The sequence below is a fragment of the Dioscorea cayenensis genome, chromosome 8, assembly GCF_009730915.1.
Source record: "Dioscorea cayenensis subsp. rotundata cultivar TDr96_F1 chromosome 8, TDr96_F1_v2_PseudoChromosome.rev07_lg8_w22 25.fasta, whole genome shotgun sequence".
Classification (NCBI taxonomy): domain Eukaryota; kingdom Viridiplantae; phylum Streptophyta; class Magnoliopsida; order Dioscoreales; family Dioscoreaceae; genus Dioscorea; species Dioscorea cayenensis.
Window position 1 is genome coordinate 20,136,064 of NC_052478.1, and position 26,328 is coordinate 20,162,391.

Consider the following 26,328-nt stretch of genomic DNA (forward strand, 5'->3'; position numbering starts at 1 on the left):
TAAATTAGTTAATCACAACTGTCAAACTAGATTTCTACTAGTCCACTGGCCCACCATTAATAAAAACCAGACACCCCACCCACCTGTTGTTGATACTGATATACTGTTGATAAACTCATTTGTCTCTGTCTCTCTCTATCACTACCTTTTCCCACCCTATGAACGTCCACAATTAACAAATTCTCTCTCTATATATATACACATACACTAGTTTTCCTAATTACATATTGACGTTTTCTTGCAACAGTTTTGAGTTTGTACTTACGAATTATTTGGTTTGGATCTTTTTCGTCTAATGATTAGGTTTTATAAGTATATTTTAGTCGTTCATAAGCCAATAACTATTATTGACACTTTTGTTAGTTACATTATTATTTTTAAAAATTTTTTGCGTCAGGCTTAAAGTTTATACCGAGTATCTTCTAAAAAGAGAAATATCACATTTAGTTATTTAGAATGATTATAAAATTTATTTATTTTAATTTTACATTCAAAATATCAACTTTCCATTTTTATTCTACAAATTACATAAAAATGTTCTAATGAACTATCAATTTTTCAACTACGGATTTTTTTTTATTCAAAATGCACAATTTTGAATTACTAATATATCCTCAAAAAATTTCTCTTTAATAGTTTTGATAGAATAGGGTGAAATATCAATATCACTCATTATTATACATTATTCTTCTTTACATGAATTTTAGTAATTTTACGTTTAGAATATTTTGTTATTCATATAATATTGGAATGTTGATTCTAACCAAAATGCATGAGATATAATATATATTAAAAATTGATATTACTAAAAGGAAATATTTTACTAAAGTACCCTTAGCCCTTTATTAATTTAAGATATGTAGTTTCAATTTTAGCACTTTAGTACTCTGTACTTTGAGCAGTTTGTAAAAACATGCAAAAACTCTTAACCCCGTTAATATTTGCTAATATGGTATAAAAATGCACATGAGTTTACCTGTTTACCTTTAAAATTATCTTTATCAAATGAGGGTTTGTGGTTAAAGTTTTTGACACTTTAGTACCATATTGTTTAAATCATTTGCAAAATTTGTGCCAAAATGCCTAATCCTATTTATTTATTTTTTTATTTTTTGCATCACACTAATTTACATTTTACTTAGTTCACAAGCAATGCCATTCTATTTTGAATAACATAAAAGTAAATATAATTTTTATAAAAAATATATTAAGGCTGTGTTTGATTGGCCATTTTTTTCATGGAAAATTTTTCCATCAAAGATTTTCTAGTTAAATGGGTTGTTTGATTGTAAAAATTTTTCATGAAAAACTTTTCCATAAAGTTGGTCAGGTGACCACTTTTTCCTCAATTTTGTGGAAAAGATTTCCTTTCCCAACCCAAAGAAAACTTTTCCATAGAAAACTGAGTGGACTATTTGAAAAATAAATTAAGGGGCAATTTTAAAAAAACATTGTTGGAGATGGAAGTCGTAACAGTTATTATTAAATAAATAAATAAATACTTAGGGAGTAGTAACTCATTAACAATTGTATTCATTAATTAAGCATAATAGATCTGATCCGCCGGCTTCTTTTCTGGTATAATAAAATATTGGATGTTTATTTTTTAAAATAATCAAATTAGTACAAGAAGTTTGAGAACAAAGGCACTCGCAGGGCGGAGGGAGAGGGGGGCAGGGGGCTGCCGTCCCCCTTGTGGCCCGCGACCCCTCCCTTTTCATGCTCTCTCTCTCTCTCTCTCTCTATATATATATATATATATATATAGGTTTTTTTTTCTCCCCTCTCTTTTGGTTTTTTATTTTTATTTTTTAAAAATATCTCTATCTTTTTTAGGGGTTTTTTATTTTTATTTTAAGAAAATCAATTTTTTTTTTATAAATTATGTATCTCTTTTTATATTTTTATCTCTCTCAGTTTTTATTTTTCTCCTTCTCTCTTTTGGTTTTATTTTTAATTATAAAAATATCTCTATCTCTCTTTAGGATTTTTTTATTTTTATTTAAAAAATCAAAATTTTAACAAATTAATACCAAAAATCGAAAACATAATATTTTTTTAAAATATTTACAAAAATTATTATTTGATCTATTGATATTTGAGTATATTTAAAAAAAAAAACTATATTTTAGTTTTTGATTTGTATAAATTAAATTATATAATATATAAAATTATATTTTTAGTAGAATTTTTGTAAAAATTTATTATTTGACATCTGAATTTTATAAACTAAACTAAATTAACATATAAACAAAATTAGAAAAAATAATTTCCTAAAATAATATAAAAAATTTTTCATGAAAAATGTAATTTTTTTCTCAGGAAAATTGATACAATTAAACAATAAATGAGATTTTTTTCATGGAAAATAGGAGCAATCAAACAAAAAAAATAAGAATTTTCCATAGAAAATTCTTGATTTTCTAACTAGAAAATAATGGCAATTAAACAACTATTTTTTTTATTTTCCATGAAAATTTTTTTCATGGAAAAATATTCTATGGATTGTTGTAATCAAACACAACCTAATAATTATTAATTTTTATTGGTGTAGCCTTAACAAGCAGAATTTTTTGGGTGTTTAAATATAAACATACATTCTTCTACTTTAATTAAGTAGACATATAATTTTAGACCTTCAAGGGGTATATATGCAATAATATCTCACTCCACCACCTAATCATGTTAATATTTACTGATGTGGTATAAAAGTATGTTTAAATTCACATTAAGGTGGCGTTTGGTTCGCGGTAATGTGAAAACAATACCGAGAATCTGGTGGTAATATGTTAAGATTATCATGTTTGGTACTGTATCAGTGGTAATGTTGATGGTGATGTGAGATTACCAATAATGAAATATTATCAAATAAGATGGTAATGTGATTACCACCAAAATAGATGTCCATCCAGATTACCAAGTTGGTGGTAACGTGTAATGTTTTTTTTCCCAATTATGCCCCCACTAATTTAATCTAATTCCTTATTACATTCCTTAGTTTTTATTTTCCCTTATTATTTTTGATATTATAATTTAATTATTTATTTATCTAAATACTTTAAATTAAGTTTTTTGAATTTTTATACGTAGGGGTATTTTGGTAAATACAAATGAATTTTAAAAAATTATGAAAGAAAAACAATTTTTGATGTTATAATTTAATTATTTCTTTATTTAAATACTTTAAATTATATTTTTCAAAATTTTATACGTAGGGGTATTTTGGCAAATACAAAGATATTTTAAAAAATTGTAAAAATAATAATTTTTGATATTATAATTTAATTAATTATTTATTTAAATATATTAAATTAAGTTTGTCAATTTTTATACACAGGGGTATTTTGGTAAATATACAGGTATTTTAAAAATTTGTAAAAAAATAATTTTTAATATTATAATTTAATTATTTATTTATCTAAATACTTTAAATTAAGTTTTTCAAATTTTTATACGTAGGGGTATTTTGGTAAATACAAAAGGTATTTTTAAAAAATGTAAAAAAAAAATTGTTGATATTATAATTTAATTATTTATTTATGTAAATACTTTAAATTAAGTTTTTCAAATTTTTATATGTATGGGTATTTTGGTAAATACAAAGGTATTTTTAAAAATTGTAAAAAAAATTGTTAATATTATAATTTAATTATTTATTTATCTAAATACTTTAAATTATATTTTTCAAAATTTTATACGTAGGGTTATTTTGGTAAATACAAAGATATTTTAAAAAATTGTAAAAATAATAATTTTTGATATTATAATTTAATTAATTATTTATTTAAATATATTAAATTAAGTTTTTCAATTTTTATACACAGGGGTATTTTGGTAAATATACAGGTATTTTAAAAATTTGTAAAAAAATAATTTTTAATATTATAATTTAATTATTTATTTATCTAAATACTTTAAATTAAGTTTTTCAAATTTTTATACGTAGGGGTATTTTGGTAAATACAAAAGGTATTTTTAAAAAATGTAAAAAAATAATTGTTGATATTATAATTTAATTATTTATTTATGTAAATACTTTAAATTAAGTTTTTCAAATTTTTATATGTATGGGTATTTTGGTAAATACAAAGGTATTTTTAAAAATTGTAAAAAAAATTGTTAATATTATAATTTAATTATTTATTTATCTAAATACTTTTAAATTATATTTTTTTCAAAAATTTTATACGTAGGGGTTATTTTTGGTAAATACAAAGTTATTTTTAAAAAAATTGTGAAAAATAATTTTTTTAATATTATAATTTAATTATTTATTTATCTAAATATTTTTAAATTATATTTTTCAAAATTTTATATGTAAGGGTATTTTGGTAAATTTGACATATTACTGAGGTGATTACTATGACTAACCAATCATGGTAATGAAAGATTACCAGTACTATAAATTTTTAACCAGACATGGTAATCTCACATTACCACAATATTTCTGGACATATAATATTTCTAATCACATTACCACGATATTCTCATTACCATGGTAATATTATTATTGTGAACGAAACGCCCCCTAAGGGATATCTTTTGTTTCATGATAAACAGAACAAGTATGCCCCATTTTGATAAATGGTGTGCCCATATTTAACTCAAAAAAAAAAAAATTGGACCTTTTGGTTATAAAAATATTAAAAACTGAAACTTAGATGTAATAATAAAGGTTTTCAGGGATATATGTGTAAAGAAAACCTAGATATCTGGTCACCAAAACCCTTGAATCGCATTCGCACGCTCCCATAAATATCTTTCTCATCAAAGCTCTTAAACCCTCTCGCCATTTCGAGCCCCCTTTTCTTCGCCTCTGCAAAACCCTAGTTAGGGTTTTTCCATCTCTGCATCCATGGCTCTCTTTCTCCGTAGATCTACTTCGATCGCTTCCTCGGCGTCGAAGCAAGCTCTCTCCGCCCTTCTTTTCTCGTCTTCTGAGTCGTTTCGCACTTTACCTTCGATCACATCGCAACCATTCTCGTCCTATCTGTCTGGCGCTTCTCATGGCGTTGCGCCAGCGGGGAATGGAGGTTTTTGGAGAGTTCCAAGCCGGGATTTTCATTTCTCGACTGGGGGACTGGGATTCAGGGCTACGGAGATCGCTCAGGCGGAGTATGCTGTGGATGATTACTTTGATGATGTGCCATTGAAGAAGGGGGATGAGGGGTTGGAAATTGCAAAGCTGGGAATATCCAGTGAAATCACCTCGGCCCTTGAGAAGAAAGGGATTGTAAAGCTGTTTCCGATTCAGGTATGGAATTCCCTCAATTTTTGAGAAGAATGTTTTTATCTTGCCACAGTATTTGGTAGTTGTGCTATACTTTGCAAACTGCAAATATACTGTTCAGGTAAAGTTAAAAATTATGTTTTTTTGGTTGGTTGATGTTTGGCATGTGATATAGCTTCTGGGAACCGAAATTGTGGTCAAGGAAACCTTTCTTCTGTGGGGAGTTTGATGTCTTCTTTCATTTATGTTGTCTATTGTTTAGGAATTTTATTGTATCACTTTCATAGCTAGCTCATGCTGTTTGGTGAAAGTTGAAACCCACATCTCTCTCTTGGATGCAGTTTCTGCTTCCAGATTGGATGGTAGGTCTTGGATAGTTTACTCTGTCATGGTATGCTGAGATATCCGATCCAAAATAATGGAGGTTGAAAGGTCTGATCATGTGCATGTTAGACTTTAGACATTCTAGTCTTTGAAATTCAATGAGAGGAATACTGTTTACTATTACCGTATTAAGCCCACAAGCTTTGTTACTTGTATAGACACCCGCCTGAAGGGGTTGATATAACTTCTATTTTTACAGAGCCTGGCATCTACTTTTCACATGTATAAGTTACAGCTTTCAAATTTGCACAGGTCTGCCATGACACAAGTTAGTTTTCTTTGGAGGGTTCTTCTTTTGCTATTCAATCACTAAATTTTTTTTTTTTCATGGAATATGATCAATTTTTAAAATTTGACTTTATGCTTTCTCATCCAGAAGTACATAGATGATAGTGGGCCCAAGATTAGTCTTCTTTCTTTCTGTGTTCTTGAAAACTACACCGTGCTCATAGAGCTTCTCTTTGGTGCTACATTCAATTATCTTATGTTTTTTGGATTATTATTGTTAATATTGTCATTGTTGTTGTTGTTGTTGTTAGTTGGGAGGAACCATTTCATTGTTGAAACACACATTTTTGTTTTTGTTTTTCATGTTTATGTCAAGATTGATTAACATATTATATTTTTTGTGATTTTGGTCTAGAGGGCTGTTCTTGAACCAGCAATGCAAGGTAGGGACATGATTGGGAGGGCGAAAACAGGAACAGGGAAAACTCTTGCTTTTGGAATTCCCATTATGGATAAGATTATTTCCTTCAATGCTAAGCATGGGTTTGTGATTATTCTTGATATCTCCACTTCTTTTTAATTGATTAGTTAAATCATTTTGCGTTTATCCAATGTTATTGTGCATCCTGAAAAAAATATGTTTTGCCTTCTTCTTCCATATCCAGACGTGGCAGGAATCCATTGGCCTTGGTGCTGGCGCCAACCAGGGAACTTGCTCGACAAGTTGAGAAAGAATTCAAGGAGTCCTCCAATTTGGACAGTATTTGTGTCTATGGTGGTGTGCCCATTCAATCACAGATGAGAATACTGAATTATGGGGTTGATGTGGTGGTTGGCACGCCTGGTCGAATTATTGATTTGCAAAAGCGAGGTGCCTTGAATCTGTCAGAAGTCCAATTTCTTGTCTTGGATGAAGCCGATCAGATGCTTAATGTTGGTTTTGATGAAGCTGTAGAGATAATTTTAGATAAGTTGCCTCCAAACAGGCAAACCATGATGTTCTCTGCGACAATGCCTGATTGGATAAGAAAACTTACTCAGAAATACCTTAAAAACCCACTAACTATTGACCTTGTAAGTACTCTTCAGTTTCTTGTCTTTATGTTTTTCAATTACCTGGCAGAATTTTGATACTACTTGGCACCATGTTTGCACTAGATTCAGCAGTCTCATGGGTATGTATTGTAATTATTAAAAGTCCTGTATCAAATCCAAAATGATATTTTTTTTGACTATATCTTTGAATTCGTGATACTTTGTGCTCCTTATATATGGTCAATTTGTCGCAGTACTGGTACATATAGTGGTTGGTTTTTACTCGTTTTGTCTAAGGAGTATTTTGGCGAGTCTGTGTATTTTGTAATTCTTCAACTTGCAACTGCCTAGGCACTCTTATTTATTATTATTATTATAATAATTATTATTATTTGTGGAAATGTACCCATATAGATATTCTTTTGTATTTCTGGGCCTCTGGCATGTTCTGTTTGTGATTAAATATCTGGTGAGCAACAAAATGTGCTTTCAAATGGCTGTTCAAATGTCTTTTTCATGTTATTATGCAATTGTACATATTTTTCAAGGCATCAGTTATTAGAGTTAACTAAATGACAATTTTCTTATGCAGGTTGGTGATTCGGACCAGAAATTAGCAGAGGGAATTACTCTTTATTCTATTGCATCAAGCATGCAAAGTAAAGCATCAATTCTTGGACCACTAATAAAAGTATGAGTTTGGCTCTTCCCTTCATGTTTTTATCTCTATATACTGTAGATGGATTTTAAATTCTCTCTGTGTACTTGTTAGGAGCATGCTAAAGGTGGGAAATGCATTGTTTTCACTCAAACAAAACGTGATGCTGATCGATTGGCTTATGTGATGGGTCGGAGTATTGATTGCCAGGCTTTGCATGGTGACATATCACAGAATCAGAGGGAAAGAACTCTTAGTGGCTTTAGGGATGGCCGTTTTAATACTTTAGTTGCCACAGATGTCGCCGCCCGTGGTCTTGATATACCTAATGTTGATCTGGTGAGTATTTGAATTGAGTATTCACTCCCAGCAGTGCCCCTTTTAAGTTTATGCAAGCTGATGACTTGCTGGTACCTAACATTATGTGGTTTATTTTACATGACTGGTGCTGTTACCATGTTGTCTGTGAGCTAATATTTGCTACTGTTTCACCATGTTTGATACTACGTCTTCCTTACTGGTTCTTCAGTGGCACAGAACTCATATTTTTATAAATTTTCTGAAGCTGTTGAAATATGTGTGAGTCATTTCACTGGCATTCATATTATTAATAATGCAACTTTTGTGTGTAATGTACAGGTGATTCATTATGAATTGCCAAACACATCCGAGCTCTTTGTTCACCGATCTGGTCGAACAGGACGGGCTGGGAAGAAAGGGAGCGCGATTCTTATTTACTCTCCAGAGCAAGCAAGAGCTGTCAGGGGAATTGAGGGTGATGTGGGATGCAGGTTCACAGAGGTATTTTTTCTTTCACCTACCATCATGTTATAGTGAAATCGACGATGCATTCACTTTCTGATTGGCAGCCAGCCTGCTAATACTAGCTTGTAGGCATGGCAGTGAATGCCTGAATTATAAACTTGGACTGTCAGAAGGCAAACATAAATCATTGATCATATTCGGTTTGAAGAGCCATGGTGCTTTATTGATTATTACATTCTAAATATTGTGCTACCCCTTCTAGATGTCAGCCACCCCATATGGATGTCATGTTTTCTAATGTATAACTCTTCTTTAAGATTTTGAAATAATTGAAGCAATTTTACTGAACATTAACAATTTTTGGAAATATATATTCAAAACCTCATGAACTGTCTTTTATATTTGATATGCATCAAAATGCTTTTAGTCAAGGATACATGGCCCTGATTATATGCAGTGGAGTATGGTTGAGTTATATTTTCACACAATTGATGCACTGAATGTATATCTAAGGCCACATCATTTTTTATCAGTTACCTGCAAAAGCAATATAACTGGTTTCTCATTCGGATCTTTATTGGTCTAGTGTTTGGTTTTCCATAACTCATAATTTCTAGTTGAAGTTTTACACCTGGTAGAAGAACACCTTCAGATAAGTTGTTTATTGCTAATATTAGATTTATTTTTTCTTCTCTTTTCGTTGAGTTTTTCTTGTTGTAGAATGGTTCTAGCTTTCAAAAGGATGGATTTAACAATACTTGTATAAAAGTTTTATATGGGTAAACAGACAAACTGAATGGTTCATCATTTGTTAATTTCAATTAAAAAATGCACATAAACGAAGATTTTCAGTTTTTGTCCAGACCCTGATCGTCCTCATACAGATGGTATTTTTTAGAGAACATCGTAATTTGTAAGCCATTTTAACTCTTGTTGTCAGGTAGAATACTCTGCTTTCTTCTGCAATCTCTTTTGTCTTGATCACCATTTCCATACAAACATTTCCAATTCACTGGATTCCTTATTATATTTGTTCTCTCTTAGCTTCCTAGAATTGCTGTCGAGAATGCTGGTGATGACATGCTAAGCATGGGCGGCCGTTACGATTCATATGGAGGTGGCCGTGGGGGTGGTTCAGGTTTCGGTCGTGGTGGTTCTAGTTATGGTCGTTCTCGTTCTGGTGGCTTTGGTGGGTCTTCATATGGTCGTATGAATGACTTTGGTGAATCTGATTCAGGTCGATCCCGTTCCTTTGGTGGCCCTAGTTCAAGGTCTTCTGGTGGATTTGGCAGTTTTGGGTCAGATCGCTCTACCGGCTTTGGTTCAGATCGCTCTTCAGGTTTTGGTTTATTTGGACAAGGACGGTCAGGTGGTTTTGGGAACTCGAACTCTGGTTCAGATCGCTCTTCAGGTTTAGGTTCATTTGGGCAAGGGTTGTCAGGTGGTTTTGGGAACTCGAAGAAGGGAAATTTTGAAGATTCGGGTTTTGGTGGTTTTGGCCGTGCAGATGATAGCCAAGCAGGTGGATCTTTTAGGAGGTCATCTTAGGTTTATAGTTGATGCTTGTCATAGTCTGATGAGATGCAGACTCTTATGTTACCATAAATCAGAGCTATAAAGTTCGTATTCGATCTTATGTTTGGTCCACTTTAAAAATTATTAAATTAAATCTTATAATTTGGTTCAAGTGTCTGAAGCCGTGGCATTATGATTATTTTGCTGTATATTTTCAAGAAAATGAGATTCATTGAGAATGTGTTTAGTTGTCTGCAGAATTCTGAAGTGAACTGTGTGGACAACCCTAGCAAAAGAGGTGTCCTATTATTTAAGAAATTTCCATAGTTTTTTTAATAGTGTTTATTTGAGTATTTTTCTTGCCAAAATAATGTGTAGCAATTGTTCAATATCAACATCTTGATGTGTAAAAGTTTACTGTAAATATTTAGTCAAGGACACATTGCTCACTCCACTTAATTTGGCATAATCAAGTGTAAACAGAAAGTGTGTTATGTAACAAAATTGGTTGTGGTATTGTAAGCATGCTTGCTATTTATCTTCATAAATAACTGTGCTTTTGTTGACATTTGGTTGGAATAGACAACTAGTTTGGATTTTCAAGTTATTTGTTTAAATTGCATTGAGAGTTTTAAATTTACAGTTCAGTGTTTACATGGTCAAACCATATATTGAGATCTTCTAAGTAGCTGCTTAAGTGTCTCTATTCAAATCTGAAGTGGGTTACATCTTGATGTTTACTCTTTATGTTCCATCTCTATGTAGCACAAAAGGACAAATCTATTATTAAGGGAAAGTGATTCTCTTAATATTCGGTGAGAAAGTGATATTGCCATAGAAATTGAATGTGAAGCCACTTGTTTTGCATGAAATACCCTTTGCCTTTTATCATATTTACTCCCCAACATAGTTTATGTATTAAAAAAAAATATGTATGAAGGTTAATTGACGATTATTATGTATAGAAGGTTAATATGTATAAATTTTCCAATCTTGTATTCTGAAAATTTTGGATTAATGTGTATAAATGTAGTGTATGTGTTTTTAATATGTATGAAAAGTTCATTAATCATTATTTTAATATTAAAAATATTTGACAAGTTGATAGATAGAGTAGAGATGCACGAAGAGCGAGGAATCTTTGTTCCCTCAAGGATCCGTCCTGACAAGGTGATGATGAGGATTCTCCGAAATAGCTTCGAGAATGGGAAAAATCCTTCCTCACCTAGCGGGGCAGGGGTGAGAAATACTCTCCTCCCTGTTCTCCGTGGGAATCCCCACGGAGCCAACAACAAAAATAAATCATATATTATAATTTTTATTTATTTTTATAAAATTCAATAAATATATAATATTATATTGACCAAATATTTGGTTTTTAGAAATAAAAAAATATTTTTTAGTATTTATTAAAAATGTTTTAGTAAATATAGCTTTATGGTTCAATAGCATTTTTATTTAAAACAAATAGCCTTTTAATTTAAAATAATTGAGTTTAAATGTGATCTTAACAATTTTTTTTTAAATTATATATATGAGACTTATCCACCGCATGTGGCATTAACTTCTTTGCCGTATCAATTTTAACTTTAATTCGATTTCAACCGGTAATAAATCAAAGATTTCAACCCCCAATTGATTACATGGATGTCTAAAAATCTAAGTGAGTCTTCCCCATGACACATTATTAAGCCTATTAGAGGTGTCCACGTCATCAAAAAAGAGTCACATTATTCATTTGTAGGTCAAAATCCCTTGATTTACTACCCAGTGAAATGAAATTAAAATTGAATGATCAAATTGATACAAATTGAAGTTCAGTGATCAAAGTGAAAATGAGCCAAAGTTTAGTGACTTGCTAAAAAATTTACCCGTTACATAAAAAGCTAACAATTTAGAATTTTAGACTAATATCTTTGCATGTACTCCTTCCGTTCCTAAATACATGTCGTTTAAGGATGTTGCACAAGAATTAAGGATAGCATTAAATTTTCTAAATTTTAATATAAAAAACAACCAAATTACTAAACTATCCCTCTCTTGAAACCATGTATTTTTCTTGGGACTATAAATATTACTCTCTTCATTTATATAACTTAGAAAATTGAAGATGGGTAAAATTGGAAAAAAAGAATAAATATTGCCTTGATATTGTAAAGTGACAACTATTTTGGAATAAAATTTTTTTTTCTTAAAATGACATGTATTTAGGAACGGAAGGAGTAGTAGTGTAGAATATGTTTATTTATTTATTTATTTTTATAAAATTTAAATATGTTATATGAGAAACATGCATATTCGTAGAGTTAATCTTGTAATACATCTGTGTCCTCAGCTTGTATGCGTTCAAATTCAAATCCATCTCTTCAATAAAATATAAACACTTTACACAAAAAATAAATCCAATGCTAATAAATCAAGTAGTCATTGACTAATGTAGAGCATGGTGCTAACTGCCTAGATAAACTTATAATCTACAACACAACGCATGCAATATAAAAACGGATCTCACTTGGACTTCCTTTTTATTTGGTGGTAGTTTTGTCTGTGCTGCTTTAAGAAGAAACTACGTACATTTAATACTCTATGTCTAAATATTTCAAATTCAAGATAAAAATAAAGGCCAACAAAACCCTTTAACTAAGGTATTTATTGGCCACCCTTTTTTATTGGAATTAATTCAAAAATGTCGGCATGGAGACCATGTGAAACTTTTTTGAATGTAAATATACTACTCCCTCCGTTCTTTTTTACCTGTCATAGTTAACTGAATCTCACGTATCAAAAAATTTAGTTATTTCACAAAATTTTATAAAAAATTAGTTATTTTTTCAAAATTACCCTTAATTTATATCTTCACATTTCTTTTTCATATTTAATTCTAATAAGAGAGTTGAATAGAGTGTTAAGGGTAATTTTGGAAAATAAATTAATAAATGCTTTATGATGTTAGAAAATGACAGATAAAAAAGAATAGAGCCAGTAAAGAATTTGAGGTACTTAATTTTATAATCAATTAAAATTAAATATTTTAAAAATTTAAAATTAAATTAATGATAAATATTTATTAAGCCAATAATCCTTTGGTCTATTAGCGCTGGGTCTCTTATCGAGGTATTTGTATTTTTACCGAGAAATTGAGTTCAATCTCAACTCACACTAGATTAAATGACTTGTTTATCTTATCAATATATATACACAAATTTATACTCTTGCCTATTATTGGTAGTTATGTCTATAAACCCTTCCGATAAAAAAATCAATTACAATATTTTGTAGAAATACTAAACTATTCCATTCGTTCCTTTTTTACTTGTCACATTTACCTAATTCACTCAGATTTAAAAAAGTTAGTTAAAGTTAGTTGGTTACCTGTATTTTATAAAAAATTTCATTACTTTCGAAAACAACCCCTATTTAAAACCCCACTAATGAAATATATAATTTAATGCTTAGTTGACTGTGATTTATTGAAAATTGTACAAGTACATTAAAATTAAAGGGTAAATTTGAAAATGCTACACAAAATTTTTTATGTGACAAATAAAAAGGAACATAGAAAAGCTCCAAAACATAATAATTAAAAAGGAATGGACTGAGTATTTTCTATCCACCTTTCTTCATTTACTTGTGGGGGAAAAAAATAAAAATAAAAAAACAGAGAAAAGAAAAACATTTTGTTTTTATAAAACTTAAAAATTGCTTTTCAGTCATAAAAATATATAAATAAACAAAACCATTTTATAAAGCATATAAGCATAAAAAGGTGTTTAATCAAGAGGATATAGAAGCATTTATCCACATTGATAGGGGTATATATACATACATATATATGCAAGCAATAATTTCATTTGTTTATTGATGTTTCTTACTTACAAACACGATAAGGTTTGAATAATAAGATAAGGATTAGTATGTTAATGAATTACTAATCACAATCTCCTCCTTCCATGCATTCCAGCTATATATATGTCATCTATATATATACTCTTTTCTTCTCACCTTTCCTTCTGTCTCTCTGTGTCTCCCTCCCTCTCTCCCACTCTTTCTTTCTCTCTTTATATATATGTAAAAATATATATATATATATATAAGGAATGACTCTGAGCTTGTTTAGATATATAGAAACAGAAGATCTAGAGATTTAGTTGTGTGTGTTAGTGAATATAATTGAGGTGGTACGGCATGATGAAGAAGCATGCATGGAATATTACATTGGAATGGAGTTATGCCTGGTTCCTTGTATGCCAAACGTCTACTCCATTCTATTCTTTTGACTGGTTTCTGCGGCTGGCGTACGAGGACCCAGGCATACTCTTTCTTTCTCTCTGTATGCACAAAACACACATACACATTTATAGTTCTTCAAATAATTTGCAGAGTTTAGTATTTATCTTTTGGTTTGTTTAACATATTAATGCAGTGACCTTACAGATCTTCAGCTACAATATATGGATAAGGCTTCTCTCTTTCTCTCATATCTATATTATATATATATATATATATATGTACGGATGCACACATTTATAATTCTTCAGCTAAGTTGCAGAGTTTCCTGAATTTTGGTTTATGTAACCTGTTAATGCATATATTATACAGATCTTCAGTGAATGAAGCTTCTCTCTTTCTCTCATATCTATATAAAATATATATATATATATATATATGGTAGTTATCTACATCATACTTCTGTCTCATTAAATTAATGATCTTCATGGTTAAAGAAGTTATTATATATATATGACATGTACTTGGTCCATCAGCGTTCATTTGCTAGTCATGAGAGCATTAAAGAAAGCACTCTCTTTCTCTCTCTGTCTCTCATTTAGTTGTTGATTTAAGTTAAATGTTTTTTTTTTAAATAAATGTTTACTGAGGATAAAAACTTCATGTTTGCTTGCAGAAATCAAGAGATTTTCAGTATATCAGAAACCATGAAAGAAGGAATAAGAACAAGGAATGAGAGTTTCCCATCATTTGTTCTGCTTGATGATCAAATGTAGTTTGTTGTATCACATTGCATGTATTTCAATAATGTAATCAGATGTTAAAGCTTTCTCAATATAAATACATAAAATTTTCCAAATATTTCTAGAAATTTTTGCTCACATTGGACTGGATTGAATCATTTGTATCTAAATGCATCAGAACACTTGCAGAAAATAAGAGAATCAAACCATTAATTAATTAATTACATTATTTTTTTTTTCAATTATGTGTCAAAGATGTTAATTATGTTAACCAGCTGTGCACCAAATTAAAAGAAGATACTCCAACATAAAAACACACGCTAAACACAAATCATGGGAAGTAGACTGCACGCCAACTTTCATCTTTATTAGTTCCATCCACTTCCTTAATTTGCTCTCCGTGATTGCCGCATGCATTCACAAATTATATTTATATAATTTGCATTAGAACAATTACACACAAATGTTAATACAATCTCATTTTCATATATAAGAAAATAATCAAGCACAACAACATGCATGAAGAGATTAATATATATTACAGTCTGCTTTCGGTTTAATTTTAGTAATTTTTTTTTTGAAGAAAGGAGCCCCAAAGCTAAATTTATTGAAAAAGAAAGATCTAAAACAAGATAGAAGAAACTACAAAACCCAGGAAAATAAAAACAAAGCTAGAACTTACAACAAGAAACAGGGAAAACGAAAAACTAAAAAACAAAACCAGAATGAAAAAGGGTCAGTGTGTGAAGGTTGCGGCCGGAAACAGGAAGCTTGGTGGATGATTGAGCTTGTTGATCCAAGGAATGTATGTAGATGCCAAGTGCAAACTTGGTCATTTGTAGAGGGAATATTAGGATTGCCGATAAAGATGTTCTGAATCCGCAAAGACTGATCTATAACGGGCTGCATGAGACATGCTTGTTTGCACAACTAATGTCTTTCGAATAGTTAATAGCCCTGTGAGCAATGTTAGAATAATTCGGATGGATATTATGGAAAATAACATCACACCGAGCTTTCCAGAGGTACCAAACAGTCATAGCTATAATAGATTCTCATAGAGTAACAAGGTTGGACAAGCCATTCACCCATAACAAATCACTCTGAGAATTGAATATGATTAGCAGTCAAGGTAGAAATGAGATTCCAAACTCCTTGAGTTTTAATACAATGAATGAAACAGTTGTTCTAGAGTTTCATAATAGAGATCACAAAACACATGTTCTAGAGTTTCATAATAGAGAAGTGCAAGAAGGATTAACCGTTTTGATCCAATAGTACGGTTTTAAAATAGTAGCAGTATTGCACAACTCTCTAAAAAACCAGGAACAGTTGCGGGCAGTCGAGTTCTTTCAAAAATTGATCATACCATACTTATGCTACAAAATATCCACCCAAATAGAATCATCTGAATTTCAGATATTTGAAAACATGCTTAGCCTTAAGAGAATGTTTAGCAATAGAAAGATTTCTGAGAGTAAGGCCCCCTTAGTCTTAGGATCAGTAATATAACTTCAAGAAGCCGAGTGGATGCTTTTTCCATTGCCACCCTTGTGTCAAAAGAAATTCCTAACAGTCTTATTGATTTCTTTAAGGATAGAATCAGGAATAGGATAAACTGAGAGGTAATAAGTAGGGACAACAAGGAAAGAATAATTAATAAGGATTGACTTGGCTGCCATGGATAATTTGGAGTGTTTCCATCTAGAGCGGTACGATAAATCCTATCAACAATAGGTTTGAAGGAAGTAGTAGTTAATTTTTTAGGAGAAATCAAAACTCCTAGGTGAGTGAGGGCAAAAGAAGCAATTTTAGAGTTAAGAATATAACTGATACTCTTCAAAAATCTCTGTAATCCTAGCATAAATGTTGAGATACAGGTTAATGTTCCTAGCAGCTTGCCTTGAAGCACTCGTGATAAGAATCAAATCGTCGGCATACTGTTAAAGTCAGAAATCATACCAATGTTGAGAGCAAGGTTGAGCATAGAGGTAAGGTTTTAAGAAACCAGGATGAACAAGTAGGAAGAGACATGATCTCCCTGAAGGACACCATGAGAAGAAGAAATCCAGGGGACAGAGAAATCATTAATAATAAAAGAAAAGGAAATAGAATTAAGACAAGTCTTGATCCAAGAAATCCAAGTGTTGGAAAAACCCATCTTAGCTAGGGTGGCAAGAATTGTAGTCCAACTAAGCGTGTCATAGGTTTTTTCAATATCGATTTTAACTAACATCCTAGAGGGGTCGTTAATATTATGCTCAATCGAATGAACAATCGTTTGTAAGGCAATGATGTTATCAAAAAAACAGAGCGTCCGACAACAAAACCAACTTGCTCACAGCTTATAAGCTTAGGAAGAACAACTTTAGTAATTTTTGTACAGAACTCATTCTCACAAAGCTGCTCATGTGTCTTCTTCTCTCGGCCATCGTCCTTGATTAAATGTTTTGATGCATTCAAAAGTTGATGCAATATGCTTGGATAACTGTTTTGATGGAATGCTTGCTTTGAGGCCGGAAAATCTTCGATGAGTCTCTTTCTGCAGAAAAGATACAGAGGGAACGATGAGGTGGTTCCAACTATCTTCGGCCATGGTTTTTAAGGCAACACTTGTATCTGATGTTCTGGACTCCAAAGCATCACTCCTCCTTGCAGACAATGCTGGCAAAATAACATGTGATTTTGGTTAATTATGTCGTAAAAATAACTAGTACTTTTGACACACAAAGTACGGCTTTATTCTGCATTTAACTACATCCTTCATTGTTATCAGTTATTTCAAAGCATATGTCTCATTTGAGAACATTGTATACTCGTCGAGTGAGGAATGGTGGACAAGATAGGCAATTACAAGCTGCGATTAAAACTACAGATTACACTTCATGGAACATGCTTAACATTTTGAGTAAAGATTTCAAAAGAATGGATCATTTATTGGCTCTTTTCACCCAAGATAATTCATTAGATGAAGTTTCTTATAAACCATACAAAAACAGATATGAATCTCATCAAATGAACAAAGATTTGATGGACTGTTATATAGGTGTTTGATGTTGCAAGATGAACATGAATTATAACGACTTCAAGAAGAACCAAAACATGTCTGAATTATAACTGAGTGTTCTGCATGTTTAAATACTCAAGAAATATCAACTCAGAGGCTAATGTTGATATTTGTCAAATTCTTCCAATTATAAGGCGTCATGTGCACGTGTACCTGATTATTTGGCATTAAAAGACAAAAATAGAGGAATATAGGAAATTACGATAAAATCATACCATTTGAACGAACTCGCATGAGATAATTTGAAGGCAGGCCGATACCAAAGCCTACCAATGTTATAGGAAATTACGATAAAATCATACCATTTGAACGAACTCGCATGAGATAATTTGAAGGCAGGCCGATACCAAAGCCTACCAATGTGATACCAACACTAAATCCCACTCCACAGCCTGCTCCAACATAACCGATAACTTCAGGGCCAAAACCTGGACCCCATCCAACGCCGCAACCAATTCCTATTCCCATGCCCCAAAAGGTTCCCATAGTTGGATGCACTGGGTTCCATCTTTCATACCTCCTAAACAACCCTTTTATTATCATAGGGACCTGCAACAAGATCACAATCACATCTAGCACCAAAAAGACACTCAAAGTGAAAACCGTTTATAAAAGGAAGACATGAAATAAACTATACGATATATGCTAATCCAAAACAAGGAAATATGTTGAAATCTCCAATACAAAAAGAGAAGTAAACAACAAAAGTGATACAAGAGTTTGCCTGAGTTAAGAGAAAACAAGAGGAAAAGAAAGAAAACAAGACTGAAATTTGTTTCTTGTATATATCTGAATGAAAAAAAAAAAAACATAAGCAGCCAATGAAAGATGTACTAATTTCTCTTTTTATTTACATCATTTAATTATATTTTTTTCAATTGTTTTTCTCGACAGACTAGAGATTCATAAAAAAACAGAGTTGAATGCATAAACAAAAAGATAAACCTATATAAATCAAGATTGAACAAACTGATGACGCTATCAACAAACAACCCCTGTACTTCAGAGTGTCCACATTTTTTATGTTGCTAATTAGGATAATCCAATTATAGAAAAAGAGAAAACAAACAAAAACAAATGTAAATGAAGAAAAAGATGAACACGTTTAATAAACTGATGTGACATAACATCGAACAAACTGCTTAACATATTGTTATACAACCCATACACTCAATTCCAATTTCATCTCGACAAAGTGATGCAATATTTCACAGAATCAACGTGTAAGCTATCACTACCACAAGAACCAATGCCAATAATTTGCAAATAATTACTAACACAAACTGATTAGATTTCCAAAAGAAAAGTTGCCCATCAAGTCCTAAATTGAAAATGATGTAACATTCTTAATCATCAAAATGTGCAATTTATGACTAATTTCACAAATATCTGCCCAAAGAACTTCTTTATTGGACCAGATTTGCATATTTCATCAAAATTTCACACTCCAACAGTTCCAGACATCATAGAAAACTAAAATCACCAATTTGTGTATAACAGAGAGAAAATTTACAGGAAAACAGAAAGGACATGAAAAAGGATCCCATTCAAACCATACATTGGAAGTGCCATAATATTCTTGATCATCAAAATACAAATTTTATCACTAATTTTCACATATTTCTCAATAAAAAAAAGTTCTCTATAAACCAAATTAGCACTTTTTCACATAAATTTCTCACTGTTCCTGACCAATCATAAAAACTAAAAGCATCGCCAAAAAACAATCACACTGAAAACCATTCATTCACTGCAAAGAAACATTTTATAGGTGATAGAGGTTGATAAAGAATGGGATGATTTCATTAAAGGGATCTACCACTTTAAAAATAGGAAAACTGAAAGGGAATGAAGCAGTGCAAATCAACACAGTGTAAAGTTTGCACCATTCTTAATCATCAAAATGCAAGCTTTATCACCAATATCACATATTTCACACTTAAAACTTCTCTAAAAGACAAAAAAAAAACAAATTTTCCACTAAATTTTCACACTCAGACTGTTCCTGACCAATAAAAAACACAAATAAAAACAATCCAAAGAATCATCATATTAAGAACAACTCTGACATTACAAAGAGAGATTGAAAGGAAGAGGAATGTGATTACCAGAACTTCATTACCATCGAATCCTTCGCCGGTTTGAATGGATTTCTCCGGCCCGGCGGAGAAGAGGCTCATCTACGCTGGCAAGCTTAAGCCCCATCTGTTTTATATCTTATCTTTGATGGAAATGGATATGATTTTTGTATTTTAGTCCTTATCTTAACATTTCATCACAAACTGGTCCTAATTATAATAATATTATACTAATTATTTCTTTCTTTGTTTTTTTTTTTTTTGCTTGCTTGCATTTTTTATCTGTAAAAAATGGAAAATTTATAACATACACTGTAAAACTATATTTGTGTTATATATTGCTTGACCAAAAAAATCAACAAAAATTAAATTATTATTTATAATTACTTCTTTTCATTCATTTTAAATTATTAAAAAAAAATAAAAGTATATGTCATATTTATAAAACTTGTTTTTCTCCCATAAATATATGTAAACAAAAAGAGATTTTTTTTACAGACACATAACTAAAAATAATTTTTAATGGTGCCAGACAAGGACAAGTGGATCTCGAGTTTATTTGCTTCTACTTGCAAGGTAAGATCTTGGAGTTTTATGCAGATTTTTTAATTTCTTATTTTTCTTGATGCTTGTTGGCTATGTGAGAATTCTTTCTTTCTGAAACTCTAAAATTTGTTCATATTTTTTTTCACCTTTAAATCTTCGATTTAACCCTTGAGTTTTTAGGGTTTATTCCTAATTTGTACTTTGAAAGAATTTTGTATCTCTTTTAATGTGTGCCAGGAGATGATAGTAATGATCTACCTTTAAAGTGGTATGCATGCAAGTAATTTTTTCTAAATTTTATTAATGTCTTATTTTAAAAAAAATATAGATTTATTAAATCAAATGTAAAAACTGAAAAAACAAAATGAAATTCAAATAGAAAAATGAGTACATAAAATTTTAAATGTTCAGGGAAGTATATGAACAAAGGTGATACTTTATCTAACATTAAAATAATAATTAGACTTTCATTTCACTCAAAGATAATTTCAGGATTTTTTACAGTTTATATATGTCAAAATAAAAAAAATCTCTGAAATATTTGCACAAATAACTTCAGCTAACATTCACCTATTTTTCAGAATTCTTTATTATATAATTTTTTTTTCTATGTAATAATAATTCATTTATTTTTTTTAAAGAAAAAAAATCTATTTTAAAGGGCTATGCTAGCAATCACAAAAACTTTGATAGTATATAAGCTTAAAAAATCAAAAAAAATAAAAATAAAAGCAACTGCAGGTTGCTCCAACTCTTTTTATTCTTCATAAGAAACAACCCTTCAAATTTATTAAATTCTCAAAATATATTAGATTATCAAAATTTATACTTTTAAACTCAAATGAAATTACACGACAAGCCAAAAGTACAGGATCGGATAAAAAAAAGTTAAAAACAAGAGCTAAAGAATAAATGAAAAAGTTGAATGGATTAAATGATCAGAATGAAAATATACAAGGAGTTTTTAGTAATTTGCTGATTGATATATTAAATATTAGTGGTGAAAATCAAATGTACAAAGTCATAGTTTGAATTGTCACACTTGTTTCATGAAATTCAGCTGTAAAACATGGCGAGGACGAGCAAAAATTAAACTAAATGTATGGTCATCTCTCATACAAAATTTGATCGTCTTCTTCGATGGTGGGCGAATGACCAAGAGTTACACTGCTCACATGATTCACTCCGGCAAGCATCATCGATCGAACAGCCTGCCAGTTGATAGATATATGAACGCGGCGTTTTATTGCTAAAATAAAAAGTACAAAAAAGTAAGACATTTACCTTTTCTACTTCATTGCAAATAAGAGGATTTTCTCTCAGAAATTGAAGTGCCTTATCTCTGCCTTGTCCCAACCTGTTCGAAAATCATTCGATAAGTTTCCGATTAGTGTACAATTGTTCAAATGGAATCACAACCAACACTTATTTCTAGGTTCGAAGTTATTTTTATTTTTCAGTATTTTGATTGAATTAAGGAAAAATGCTGATGTTAAACAAGCATACAGAAGCAATCTTATGGTATATAAGGCTAAACGAATTGCAAAATTATTTATAGCTCATTAAATTCATACATAATTTCATTTCATTTAAATGGTGTTCTACAGGCATGATAAAAAAGTTTAGCAGGCAAACCTATGATCATTGTAGCTGTACCATGACCCCTTTTTGGCAACAATATCCAGCATCTCAGCACAATCCAAGATGCATCCCTAAAATTTAGATCATTCAGATATGAATTGCATGCGTTGAATATCGTGAACGTAAAATTTTTTGCTCAGAGTAACTTGCTAACCAGTGTGCTCACTCCCTCTCCAAAAATGATCTCGAATTCAGCTTGTTTGTATGGTCTTGACACCTAAAGATATGAAAGTGGAGTTAAGAGTAGAAGATGATGGCGATACATTAAGCACAAACAAGAAGAACTTACTTTACTTTTCTGCACTCTTACACGAACCTTTACTCCAATATCTTCATCACCTTTCACCTGCATATAAGAAACAAAAATGAGTAGATCTTCACAACGTAAATGATACTTTGGTGCATTATGCATGGATTGAGCATTGATATTTTGATATTTGGCTTACAGATTTAATTTTTCCAATAGGACGTATCTCAAGACGGACTGATGCAAAGAACTTCAAAGCGATACCACCACTGGTGACTTCAGGATTCCCATAAAAGACTCCAATCTGACCATTTTCAAAAGAGCAATAAATAATTGAACCTAAAAGGGAAGAAAATGAATAGATACAGGTAAAATTGACAGACCTTGTATCTAATCTGATTCAAGAATATAAGAGTACAACCAGCTTTTGATGCATTTCCTGACATTTTCCGCAATGCTTGACTCATTAGCCGTGCTTGCAGACCAATTTGTTGCATCCCTATTTCACCCTAAATGAAGGATCTCACCTCCTAAAAGTTAATCAGGAATTACTACTATTTAATACATATACCAGGTGAAGAGAATGGCAAATGCTTACTTCGATTTCAGCTCTTGGTGTGAGAGCCGAGACAGAATCCACACAAATGAGATCAATTGCTCCTGATCTGCACATACGATCGGCAACTGATATAAAACTAGGTTAGACACCCAGTAACAATAAACATATGCATAATAAATGGTCAAATTCTGACTTCGTTGATATTGATGATATACCAAGAATTGAGAAATAAAAGATTTTCACCAATGAATTGCAAGATACAAGACTATCAAAGTTTTCCTACAGAAATTGATAACCAATTGGATAAATCAAAGACCTAAAGAAACTAAGCACACATGGGACTCTACTCTCTAGGTGGACTGTGGGCACTGCATTATATAAGGATCAATACATTTTAAACATTCCATCTACTTACAAAGAATGTCACACTTTAACTGCACTTGCTTATAAGAAAAATAAATAAAGAAAATAAAACAAAACAAAGCCAAATGGATAAAAGATGCAGAAGTCTTTTCTACTTATTATCTCAAATTTCTTCATGATGTTCTTAAGCTGGTCTGCAGAAGTGTGTCATGAAGACTATGACCGGGGAATAAGAGCCATACAGTCACTAAGTTGAGTAGCATGAGAACATTGCTTTCTAACTTTTAATTCTTTGTATATAGATTGTCTTCTCACAAAATTTTTTTTTAAAAAAAGAAGCAATAGCATGCACGTATGCTGCAATCTCATCATTTCATGCTGTGTATCATGTATAAAGCAGAATTCAATATTAGCAAGGTGAAATCAAAATCTATCTCGTGAAGACGGAAGAAATATAATTACCTTCTAACGCCATTTCCCCATTATCAGGTTGGCAGACAATCAGATTTTCCACATCCACACCCAAAGCCCGGGAGTATGCTGGATCAAAAGCATGTTCTGCATCAACAAGCATTGCATTGCCGCCCAGCTTCTGTCATATTTCATCCAAATGTATGAGCAGTTGTATACTATATGTGCATTAAACAGTAGCGTCAGATGGGAAGTCAATTCAGACAATGTTTGATATACTTGCGGTAATGGAAGCCAACTCGAACATTTACTTGCAAAATTTTGTAAAGTCCACTTTCAAAACAAAAAAGGAGTAATCTCAAAATACATACCTGTACTTCTGCTATAGCATGTAGCGCCAAGGTTGTCTTTCCACTACTCTCTGGGCCATATATCTGACAAGCAAATTAGAAAACAGTCAAGCTATTTGTATAAATTTTTCTTAGGGGCAAAACTCTAAAACCAAATACAGTGGAAGCAAAAGATATATCCCGTAACCGAATTTTATGCTACTTATATTTCTGAAAGAAAAGATAAGGAACACAGGCACATGCAAGAATTTTTACAGCTTTGTGAGGAAAGTTCTGTTACTACATCATCTACATTGCATGCACAAAATGGTATCTCATTGGTCCTATGGAGAAAATATCAACCATAGAAAATATACCAATGGCGTCAAGTAAATATCTACCACCATATTATACTCAGAACATTTCAAATTTACAATATCATATCATATGGTTTAAAAGCATTATCATTTAATATTATAGATTCACACATACTGTAAGTCCAATACATCATCACCCTCAAAAGGGACATGATCTCTTAGTTATTACTTAAATTTAGCTGTGAAGACAAATGCTAAATTATTTTGAATGACCAATCCAATTTCGTGTGACTTAATAAAGTTGAGCTTTCTGGCTAACAAACAAAACGACTCATGCATTCAAAGTACAACTATCAAAGTTCATCCAAGACGAAGATATACGAGTATAGATCACTAACAAACAGAATTAGACCCATCAACTAGATATTTTACACAATTAAAATAAAACCAAAGGTATAAATGTTCCTATGTTGGCACAAACAAATAAAAGAAAAAACAAAAATATCCCTACTTGTTCCAAAGTTCGAAGATTCAATACAGGTCCATTACAGGTTGACCTCATGACCACGAAAGTGCCATTTTGATTTTGTCAAATGCAATTACTTTAGAGTGATTGAATCACAAGAACAACTATAAACTATATGTAATCCTGAACTCTGAAATCTTGTTCAAATATAGGAAGAAAATCAATATTACCTCCACAATCCTTCCTTTGGGCAGACCACCACCAAGAGCAAAGTCCAGTGTCAAACAACCACTTGGAAAAGTCTCACTGCAGAAGTGGCAAGGTTCGCTTATATTGCAAACCCGTATTTAAAAGCACAGTAAGGAACAACAAAGTAAAAGACATACACTAAGGCACCACCAGCGCTGCCAAGTCGAGTAACACTTCCCTTCCCAAAAGAGTTATTAATGTCATTCATGGCAGCTTCTAATGCTTTTTGCTGCAGAAAAATTACCAATAATTACCCAATAAAATTGTTATCTAATATTCACATCAATTCAGCATGCCAAAACATAAACAAAGGCAAATAAAAAAGAAAAAAAAACAATGGAAACATGCAAACAGCATAGTAAGCGACAGCAGAACTTCCAGAAATCCATAAGTTTGTGCAGAAATGTTCACAAAAATCCTAACTTTTCTAACAATCAAACTATAAAAATCTCACAACTTTTATCAAAAACATCCAAACTGAGCAATAAGAACAGCTCACACTATCTCAAAAACTTCCTCTTTTTTTTTAGGAGAAAGATATCCAACTAAACAAAGTTCACAACTTTTCCTCAAAAGCTAAGAGCTTCTAAACATTCAAAAAATAGAAAGCTCACCCGGTCAATAAGGTGAGGGTCAGTATCACCAGAGAGAGCGCCATTTCCCTTGACATCAAACTCGCATCTAGGATTTCTAATCTTGTTGGAGAAAAGGGGCAGAGAGAGAGAGCAAGGAGGCAAGGATTGGAGGGGGGAAGGGGAGAGAAAGAGGCGAAGGTTGTTGTTCATGGAGGTGGTGAAGCATTGGGCTTTGATTGGAACCATGGAAGCCGCCATGGAGAAGGCCCTTCTTCTTCTTCTTCTTCTTCTTCTTCTTCTGCTGTTACTTAACACGGAAATTTGCATATACCCAGTTATTTCCTTATAGAGGTCCATTAAAAAATTATTAAAAAAAACATATTTTCAGTTATTTAAAAAGAGTGCTTTTCTGGGGTGTATATATATATATACTAATTAATCTTATTAAACCGTAATTAGTATTCACTGAAAAACATATTTTTAGTTATTTAAAAAGAGTGCTTTTCTGGGGTATATATATTAATTAATCTTACTAAATCGTAATTAGTATTCACTGAAGCAACCTAATTATTACTGTGCTCAATTGTAAATATTTACAGTTAAAGCATTATATGTATATATTCTTTTCATTCATTTGTTCACTTTCAAAATGAATGAAAAGTATATATATATATATATTACAAATAGGCAACATG

General features: G+C 31.3%; 3 protein-coding genes across 6 annotated transcripts; 1 reads left to right on the top strand and 2 right to left on the bottom strand.

The window, feature by feature from the left end:
• Window positions 1–4,756: 4,756 nt before the first annotated feature.
• Window positions 4,757–9,992, top strand: LOC120266925 (DEAD-box ATP-dependent RNA helicase 53, mitochondrial-like). Its single transcript, XM_039274579.1, has 7 exons — window positions 4,757–5,254; window positions 6,258–6,385; window positions 6,508–6,916; window positions 7,470–7,568; window positions 7,650–7,874; window positions 8,175–8,336; window positions 9,345–9,992. The coding sequence occupies exons 1-7, from the start codon at window positions 4,856–4,858 to the stop codon at window positions 9,846–9,848; spliced, it is 1,926 nt and encodes a 641-aa protein (XP_039130513.1). The 5' UTR covers window positions 4,757–4,855; the 3' UTR covers window positions 9,849–9,992.
• A 7,063-nt stretch (window positions 9,993–17,055) lies between these two features.
• On the bottom strand, window positions 17,056–20,060 carry LOC120266462 (cadmium-induced protein AS8). 4 transcript variants are annotated; one of them, XM_039274090.1, is made up of 4 exons: window positions 19,961–20,060; window positions 18,214–18,401; window positions 18,068–18,126; window positions 17,056–17,449 (listed from the first exon to the last, which is right to left on the bottom strand). In XM_039274090.1, the coding sequence occupies exons 1-4, from the start codon at window positions 20,030–20,032 to the stop codon at window positions 17,193–17,195; spliced, it is 576 nt and encodes a 191-aa protein (XP_039130024.1). In that variant the 5' UTR covers window positions 20,033–20,060; the 3' UTR covers window positions 17,056–17,192. The 4 variants fall into 4 exon arrangements, with proteins under 4 accessions (XP_039130024.1, XP_039130023.1, XP_039130022.1 ...); XM_039274089.1 differs by having other exon boundaries at window positions 18,068–18,118; window positions 18,206–18,401; XM_039274088.1 differs by lacking the exon at window positions 18,068–18,126 and having other exon boundaries at window positions 18,155–18,401.
• A 1,363-nt stretch (window positions 20,061–21,423) lies between these two features.
• Window positions 21,424–25,937, bottom strand: LOC120266504 (DNA repair protein recA homolog 1, chloroplastic). The gene is made up of 13 exons (XM_039274136.1): window positions 25,673–25,937; window positions 25,196–25,287; window positions 25,040–25,115; window positions 24,069–24,131; window positions 23,749–23,878; window positions 22,963–23,048; window positions 22,748–22,873; window positions 22,564–22,668; window positions 22,407–22,463; window positions 22,272–22,334; window positions 22,112–22,188; window positions 21,761–21,833; window positions 21,424–21,687 (listed from the first exon to the last, which is right to left on the bottom strand). The coding sequence occupies exons 1-13, from the start codon at window positions 25,889–25,891 to the stop codon at window positions 21,583–21,585; spliced, it is 1,272 nt and encodes a 423-aa protein (XP_039130070.1). The 5' UTR covers window positions 25,892–25,937; the 3' UTR covers window positions 21,424–21,582.
• Between the last annotated feature and the right edge of the window lie 391 nt (window positions 25,938–26,328).